Source organism: Callithrix jacchus, chromosome 8 (genome assembly GCF_049354715.1).
Source record: "Callithrix jacchus isolate 240 chromosome 8, calJac240_pri, whole genome shotgun sequence".
Taxonomy (NCBI): Eukaryota; Metazoa; Chordata; class Mammalia; order Primates; family Cebidae; genus Callithrix; species Callithrix jacchus.
The window spans coordinates 139661516-139670161 of NC_133509.1; the positions used below are offsets into that span (position 1 = coordinate 139661516).

General features: G+C 63.2%; 1 protein-coding gene across 3 annotated transcripts in view; it reads right to left on the bottom strand.

Annotated features, from left to right (window-relative positions):
* Positions 1-4341, bottom strand: part of AKT1 (AKT serine/threonine kinase 1) — a 30340-nt gene extending 25999 nt beyond the window's left edge. For 2 of the 3 annotated variants that reach the window (XM_035261695.3, XM_035261694.3), the window contains exon 1: positions 1400-1529. In XM_035261695.3, the coding sequence (XP_035117586.1) occupies positions 1400-1445 (46 nt within the window). In that variant the 5' untranslated portion in view covers positions 1446-1529. Of the gene's footprint in view, positions 1-1399; positions 1532-4056 lie in introns of those variants that run through there. The other variant, XM_035261696.3, reaches the window with a different exon arrangement.
* Positions 4342-8646: the final 4305 nt, after the last annotated feature.

An 8646-nucleotide genomic window follows, 5' to 3' on the forward strand; every position in this document is an offset into this window, starting at 1 on the left:
ATCTCCTGGGTCAGCCCTGAATCCAACAGTCCATCAACAAACAAACATTTGCCGAGGATGAGGAAGCGGCAGCTCCAAGCAGCAGGGCGTGCGGGACACAGAGGCACAGGATAGGAGCAGGGGGTCCCCGACACCAGAGGGCTGTGAGGCAAGGCAACAGAGTACCTCCAGGCACAGGGAACAGGACTCCTGGGGAACAAGCAGGGACAGCAAGGGCGGGGGATGGAGACGGTATGCTGGGCAGCAAGCCACGTCAGAAGCTCCCCAAGGACTGCAGGCTCTGCAGCCTCCTTGTCTCTGTCTCCAGGTCCCGCGTGCCATCCTGGTAGCTGCCCACTCGAACACTCCAAACCCACAGCTGACCACACCCCCAAACCCCTGGCATCTCATCTTGGTCACTCCTTCACCCCACTCCCAGGCTCCTGTGGCTTCTCAGGCCTGTTCTGCAGTGAGCTCCTATACATCCCACAATGCCCCATCTTGTGACACCCACTTTTGCCAGTCTTCCCTGTCTGCTCCAGCTGTGTCTGGGGTCTCCCCACTAGCACATGTGAAATCCATCTGCTAGAGGGTGTATGTAAAGAGGGGTGGGCTGCTGGCATGAGATCACTAGAACTTAGGAGGGAACAGGTCTGGAAAAAGAAGCAGAAGGTAACTGCCCCAGGTCCAAAGGACCTGGACCTGAACAGGAACCTGCCCCAGCGGGACAGAGGAGTCTGACAGCCATCCAGCCTCCTCTGCACCCCACTGAGCATGGACGGTGGGCAAGGCAGAAGGGCCTGCACAGGGTTGGAAGGGGTGAGGCTGTGGCCCCAGCTCCCATCCCACCAGTTTCTGGCCAGGCCCCCTCGGCCAGCACCCTCTCCATGGGCTGCAGGGCCAAATGAGGAGGAGGACTCAGGGGCTGGGGGGGCCTGGGCTCACGCAGCTCTGCAGCTCCAAGGCAAACATACCCTGTGCCCATGTGGTACGGATTCCCCCCCACCCCCAAAACTCAGGCCTGAAGCAGGCACCAGGCCAAGCCAAGCAGCCCTGCCCTGCCCTGCCCTCAGGAGCCCTTGGGCAGTGCCCCGGGCCGCCAGCGTGCCAGGCACTGGAACAACCCAGCGTCCTCACCGCCTTCCAGGAAAGAGAGGCTGGCAGCAGCTCCCCTGCCTGCAAGGGCCTGCACCAGGAAACCACTGTGATGGCTGGCCCTGCACGGGGCCTCATCCTCCCAGCCTCCCTAGGCCAGGCCCTCCAAGCTATGGGAAGACATGGGACCCCAGATACTCACCCTAGGCCAGCCAGGAGCCCCGGGGGGGGGGCAGCCTGTCCCAGCCAACAGGCCTGAGTACAGGCACTCAGACCCCGCGGCCACCCCCGTCCCTCCCTCCCCAGGCCCAGCCCCGGCACTGACCTCGTTTGTGCAGCCAACCCTCCTTCACAATAGCCACGTCGCTCATGGTGCCCGGTGCCCGAGGCTCCCTCTACGCTCACGCACTCCTCTCAGGCCGCTGATCCCCGAGCCCAGCTGACCTGACCACAGCCTCTGGGAGAAGTAAAGGGAGCTGTGTATGAGGCCGTGACTGGACAAGGACAGCTCCTCGCCCCGAATGAGCCCGAGACCCACCGCATGCGCCTGAGCTCCACCACACCTGCCTTCCCAGGGGAGCTGCCATCCCTTTAGGCTCCCTGACCCCCATGTGCCGGCCTGCCTTACCTCTCCCCAAAACACTCAGGCTGCCAAGTAATTGAACAGTTTCCTGGCTCAGAGCCGGCGGCCCCTGCCGCTGTGGCCACCCCAACAGCCAGGCCCTGAGAGCTGCTGCCTTGCTCACCCCCCTTTCCCACCTCCCCCTGCCTTTAGACAAATCACCTCTTTCCCCAAAAGGCCTTCCCAGCCTCCCTAATATGCTGCACCAGCTGACAGGCTGCCTCCTCCAGGCAGCCCCTTTCACCATCTTGGCCCAGGCTGGCTCGGCCTTCCCTAAGCCCCTGGTGACAGATGGCCCCATTTGCTCTCCCTGTCTGTGGTGTTCCTCCCCAAGGATCCTGGGACAGAGCACAGGGCTCCTCCCTGCTCCCCAGACTAGGAAAGCAAAGAAACTCAGGCATGATGAAGGCAGGACCAGGATGCAGGCTGCAGGCGCAAACGGGAGCCCAGAGCCCTCCGGGGAGATCCCAAAATCCTCCTGGGAGAAACCCCAGGCCCCTCCTAAACCACAGCGCCCCTGTCGGTCTGAATCTGGTTCATTCATTTGACCAACGTGTACCAGGCGTTTTGCCAGGCCCACTGCCGGGTGCTGAAGACAGAGAGGTTCAGACAAGTCTGTCAGTGAGGAGCGCCCAGTCCAGGGTGCTTACAGACCCGTAATTACAGCAGTTGGGAGGCAGCAAGTAAGTGGAGGAGCACTGGACAGTGCCCTCCAGCAGTGCCCACCCTGAAGTGCCCACCAGCCAGCCCTCACCTGAGCACACTTAGGCCATTGATCCTGTACGGCTTCCTCATTTCCCCTCTGATGGATGAACTCCTAGGCATCCCTCAAAACCCAGTTCCCATATCACCAACTCCAGGCATCCCCAGAAACAGCATGTGGCATGCTCTTCCTGGGACCAGTCCTCTGCTACCCTTCCAGAGAGACCTTCCTGAGGGGAGGAGGGTCCTCTCTGGGACCTCTAGGCCAGGCAGAGACCCCTGGCGACCTCTCTCCCTGCCGCCAGGCCACCTTTCTGGCCTCCTGAGGCACGGGCTGGAAACCCAGAGGGTTGCTTTGCACTGAGGGTCTCAAGCGAAATTTAGAATGGCGGGAAGGCCCACTGCTTTCTGTGTAATGCCAAGACAGGGAAAACCACACCTTGCCCGAAGAGGGAAGTGCCCAAGTGCTCAGCAGGACGGAAAAGCAGGCCAGACCCCAGGAAGGCACCGCAGGGCTGCGCCAGCCTCAGGCACAGGGGGCCCTGACGACACCGAGTGGGCGTGGCCTGGAGGCAGAGGGCTGGACTCAAAGACCTCTGGGTGTCCCCCCACCCCCAGCCCCGCCCGGGCCTGAGCCCCTCCAAGGCCTTGCTGCTGACAGAGTCAGACAGCTGTCCAGAGCCATGTGTAAAAATACATCTGCGCACACACGGGGGGTGTCCGTCTGCACAGAAACGTACACGCCAGGCCGGCGCAGGGCTGCCTGTGGGGCGGAGGGACCCCAACTTCCCACGGCCTGTGTACCTGCCTTCACCACAAGCACATATTCCTGCTACTATATTATTAACATCACAACTGAAAAATGAAAATCTTGTTTGGAAAGGTCTCCTCCGTCCGCGGCGTGTGAGAAGTCCATGCGGCTGGAGAGGGAGCCAGGCCGTCTGCCTGGAGGAGGGGCTCCAAGCAGTCAAGAGAAGCCCCTGGAGCAAGGCCAAGGGACCCGGGAGTGAACGTGAACGTGGGGAGGGCTCTGGCCACGGGGCAGCGGCCCAAGCCCACCGTTCCCCGCCGCGGCACTCGGGGGCCGTCCCGCCAGGACCGAGCTCGCCAGCGCCCCAGGACACTCAGTCCGAGGGGCCAGCCCCAGCTCCCTCCAGCCCCCCGGCCTCTGGGACGGGCGGGCGGGCAGGACCTCCAGGGCCCACCCAAGGCAGGAAGCAGTTCCGGGGCCCCGGAGGGTCACGCTCCTTTGTGGCCTGGGTACCCCGCCAGCACAGGCAACTTTCTGTCCGTGGGAAACGTCTCCTTCCGGGGCCCTCCCACGAACGCGAAGGCCGGCCGGGGCGAGCTGTTCTCCCAACCCCGGGCACCTCCGTGGGGAGCCCCAGCCCCAGGCCCCGCAGCGCCCTCCTCCCGGGCCCCGGCCTCCCCAAGGTCATGCGGGAGGCCGGGGCCGGCAACCTGCACCCCCGCGCCCGGCGCGAAGCCGCCCTCCCGCGGCCGGGCCCGCGCGCCCTCCCCGCCCAGGCCGCTCGGCCACTTCCTGCTCCGGCTCCTCCGTTCCGGCGGCGCCGCGGCCCGAGCGGCCGCGAACAAAGCAGCCCGGCCCGCGGGGAGGAAATCCGGGCCCCGGGCGGCCGCGGCGGGAGGGCACTCACCGGGCCGCCGTGTCCGGGCGCGAGCGCGGGCCTAGCCGGGCCGCGGCCTCCGGCGCCCGCCGCTCCGCATCCCCGCGGGCCGGGCTGGGCGGGGCCGGGCTGGAGGCCGCGGCGGGCGGGTGTTGCTCGAGGCCGGGCCTCGCGTGCCGCCGCCGCCCGGTGCCCGGTGCCCGGTGCCCGGCGCTCGGTGCTCGGCCGCTGCTCGCGTCCTCCGGGCCGCGCTGGCTGCGCTGGGCCGGCCGCCCGCCGCGCTCGGTCCCGCCGCCGCCGGCCCGCCCTCTCCCCGCCCCACGCCGGAGCCGCCCGCCCACATCCGCCTCCGCCGCCCGGGGGGCCCCCACCGCGCGGCCCGCGGCCAAGGCGGAGTGCGCCCGGGGAGCGCGCGGCCCCTGCGTCCTGGGGCCCGGGGTCCGGGGCCTGGGCTGGGCCGCTAACGGAGCCGGCCACCAGCCAGCCCGTCCGGGGCCACGCCCTCTCTGGCCTCAGTTTCCCTAGCTGTAAAGTGACCCGGCGCTTCTGGGCTCACTCTGCCCTGACCCCACTAGAACAGGCCCGAGACCGGTCAGGGAGGAATCCCGGACTTCGGCCTCACTGCCGGGGTGGATTAGGTTGACTTGAAGGCTGTGCCCCACGTGTGCGCTGCCCCACTCTTGGGGGCGAGGAGGGGAGGCCGAGAGTGTCCCAAATGCCCAATCCCGGGACCTCGTGCCTCTGGGGAAATGCGGGAGGGTGCCAGGACGGCAGGTCAGCTGGAACGGGCTTCCAAGGAGCAGGAAGGCTCGGAGGGGACTCCAGCGTTCACTAGGCGCCAGCAGCTACACTCGCAAAAGGGGGGCCTGGCTGGGGTCTGGGAGAAGAGGGGCACACCTTGCCTGGGTCCCATCTCGAGCTGGGAGCAGACACCAGCCAGAGGAGGGGTGCTGTCTAGGATGGGCTGTGACAGCTTGAGAGCCAGGACCCTCCCCGCTGAATGGCCTTGGTGGGCCCCAAAACCCAGTCGGAAGTCCACCGGGAGGCAGATGGCCCCCGTATGGAGTGAGTGACGGAGACACAGACCGCTTTCTCCTGCACACGCACAGCTCGCTGCGGGTGACTCCCACCCCGACCCCTTCCTAGCCAGAAGTTCCTCCAACAACTGCCCCTCCCCCATTCCAGAGGCCCAGAGTTGATAATAACCCTTTTGTAAAAGTGAGACTCTTTTGAGTTACCTTCCTGAGGCTGCTAAGTATTGGAGTGGGGGAGCGTTTTTATTTTCAGCCAGAGCGAGTTCAGCTGGCAGCGGGAGGCGGGTGGGGGAGGAGATGCACACAGAGGCAGCAGGTTCGGCCCTCAGCCCTCAGCACAGAGTCTGCAGCCAAAACTGGAGCTCCATCCCTGCCTCCTGGGGCTGACCAAGAGAAGGACAGTCCTCAGAGGAGGACTCTCTGCGGCCAGCCGCGGTGGCTCACACCCGTAATCCCAGCACTTCGGGAGGCTGAGGCAGGCAGATAATGAGGTCAGGAGTTTGAGACCATCCTGTCCAACGTGCTGAAACCCCATCTCTACTAAAAATACAAAAAAGTAGCCAGGTGTGGTGGCGTGCACCTGTAGTCCCAGCTACTCGGGAGGCTGAGGCAGAACTGCCTGAACTTAGGAGGCGTAGCTTGCAGTGAGCAGAGATCTCACCATTGTACTTCAGCCTCAGTGGAAAGAGAAGAAAGGAAGGAGGGAAGGAAGTGAGGAAGACAGGAAGGGAGGGAGGGAGGAAAAAGGAAGGAAGGGAGAAAAGGAAGGAGGGAGGGAGGGAAGGAAAGGAGAGAGAGAGAGAGAAAGAAAGAAAAGAAAACCCTCCCCCTGCATGGGCACTCACTCCTCAGGCAGGGGACTCCCCATTCCTGCCTCTCCCCTGGGCACCTCTGCTCCTTCGAACCTTGGTCTTTGTCACCCCAGGAAGGGCCCTACCTCAAGGGGGCCAAGTCAGAGGCCCAGTGGTCTGTGCCACCTGAGTAAAATGCGTGACCCAAGGGTTGTCCCCAGAGCCTGGCTGGTGTCTGTCTCTCACCCAGCAAACCTGCACCAGGGGCCACCTGGGGCTCCCTCTGGGAAGGTCACACCTGCCCATTGCTCCCCCAGGAAGAGTTCCTGGTATCCACCCACCATCCTGGGCTCTGCCATGCAAGGATGGAGGAAGGAGTTCAGGGAGGAAGCAGAGGAGGAGAGGGCCGGGAGATGGGGCCAGCAAGTGACCAAGGGTAGGGGGTGTGGGAGGGAGCAGGGTACCCTCTCATGGAAAAGGCAGTGACATGGCCAGGCTGTTCTTGAAATGCTGGGACCTCCTGCTTATTCTACACTGGCTGTCTCCAAGGAGGCCTCCCAGCCTTCCCAGCCGGGTGCACCCGCTGGTGCCTGCAACCCACTGTGGGCCCCACGCTCCAGTCCTGTCTTCGTCTTGGCATGAGCTGCCCTCCCCAAAGACAGGGATCTCCCCGTGGGCAGGGCCAGCCCCCTCTCCTCTGGACTCCCAGAGTGAAAGCAGAGTCCTGTCTTCAAGAGCACCCCCTATCACGCCCCAGACAGAATGGCCAGGAGAGGACCCAGCCCCACGGCTGCTGCTGGGACTGCTGGGGTGCTCCATGGCCAGACGTTTCCAACAAAAACTCTGCCCACTCCTGAGCTCAGGGGCCTCCTGCCCTGTCACCTTCATACAGCTGCTGGCCGGGGGCAGGACTCGAGGGCCCTGGGTTGGGTAGGTCCCGGCAGCAGCTGCAGGGCGGGGCCTCAGGAGAGCTCCCAGGCCAGATGGCCGCCTGTGTCTGGAGAGGGCCCGCCTGAGCCACCACCACCGCAGAGACGGTGACTGTGTGCCGGTGTCCTGTCATTCCTGCTCTTGAGACCAGACAGCCACAGGGGCTCTGAGATGGCGGGCTGGCCCGGCTCCCAGCACCAACTCGGGGCTGCCTGGGACAGTCCCCTCCCTGATCAGTGTTGGGCAGGAGGGACTTGAATGCTGACAATCCTACCTGAGAGGTACAAGGAGCTTCTCTCCCACTGTCCCCTCCCCGTCCTCTACCCCTTTCCTAGCTGAGCGTCACCTTCCAGGTCCTGCCCTAGGCTCCTGCAGGCAGCATCCTGACCCTCCCTGTGTGCCACAACCCCCTCAAGTGTTCCAGGCTCTCTCTGTCTCAGCGGCCAGGCAGGGCAGGCTGAGGTGCTTGCTCCCAGCCTGGAGTGGGGAGTGTCAGCCTGTGGCCCAGAGCCCCTGTATGGCGGGCCAACCCCACCTGCTCTGAAGGCTCAGGGGCTACAGGTGTGGGCAGACAGGGCTGGACTGTCGCCACAGAAGATTCAGGATTAGGGATTGTGACACCATCGGTTACCACTCACGGAAGCAACTGTCATGCATTCACTCAACAAACATTTACCGAACACCCACTTTGCATCCTGCCAACTTTTAAGCACCAAGTGAACAAAACAGCTCATTCCCTTTCGGCAGGAGATGGGGCATTCCTCAATATCCCTCAACCCCAGAACATGGGAATGTGCTGGAGGAGAGGAGAGGCAGCCCAAGGGGTTGGGAGGGAGCTTAGCTAAGCTGTGCAGGACTGAGGAGCGGGCTCTGAGCAGAGACAGGATTTAAGAGAAGCCATTGAAGGGTTCTTTGGGGAACAGCGTTCCAGACCCTGAGAGCTTGCTGAGTGCCAGGGCCTGCAAATTTTCACAAAGACCCCGGGATGCACTCTGATTCCCATTTTACAGATGAGGATTATTGAGGTTCAAGGGGGTTAAGGGTTTGGTCCTGCTCAAGGCTGGGAGGGGCCGGGGCAGGGCTCTGATCCAGGCAGGGCCAGAAGGGAGCAGTCACATTTGGGTTCACCTTTAACTTATCTGAATTCAGCTATTCCTGCTGGTGGCTGGGGCAAGTCAGATGATTATTTAAATGGGTGGAGGGACGGGGCTTGGCTTTCCTCAGGAAGGGGTCCTCAGGGTGGACGGCCGGAGGTGTCCCTAAGCTGGTCTCAGTGGCTGTGAGTGCAGTGTGATTCCAGGGGTCCAAGCTTTGGTTGCCCGGTTTAGAAAATAAAAACGCAGGACATCCGGTGAAACAAGGAATGATATTTTAGTATAACGATGTGGCCTTCCTTCTCAGACTTCAGAAACTACTGTGGGCTCCACGCCCCTGCACACACATACCTGGCCAGGTCCTGTCCCTTGTCATCCCGCCCTCTTCCAGCACCACCCCCACCCCACTGCACAGCCTCGGCCGGGGCGACTCCTCCACTGCCTCCTCCATTGCGTGGGCTGCAAGGCAGTGCAGGAGACTGGCTGAATTCGAATCCCGCTTCCAGGACTTGCTGCCTGACACATGGCCCTGGGCACCTTACATAACCTCTCTCACCAAAAAGGTATACAGATAAGAGCAGCCAGTTAGTGAGACCGTCGTGAAGATGATCCAGTGTCTAGAGGAGCTCCAAACCTGCTCAGGCAAGGGCAGCCCAGGTTGTGCCCCTGGGAAAAGGCTCCACCTGCAGGGGAGGGACCCTAACCCCGCCTAACACACTCTCCACTTCTCTGCCGATTTCCCTCTCCCAGAACCAGATGTCCCCCTCACGT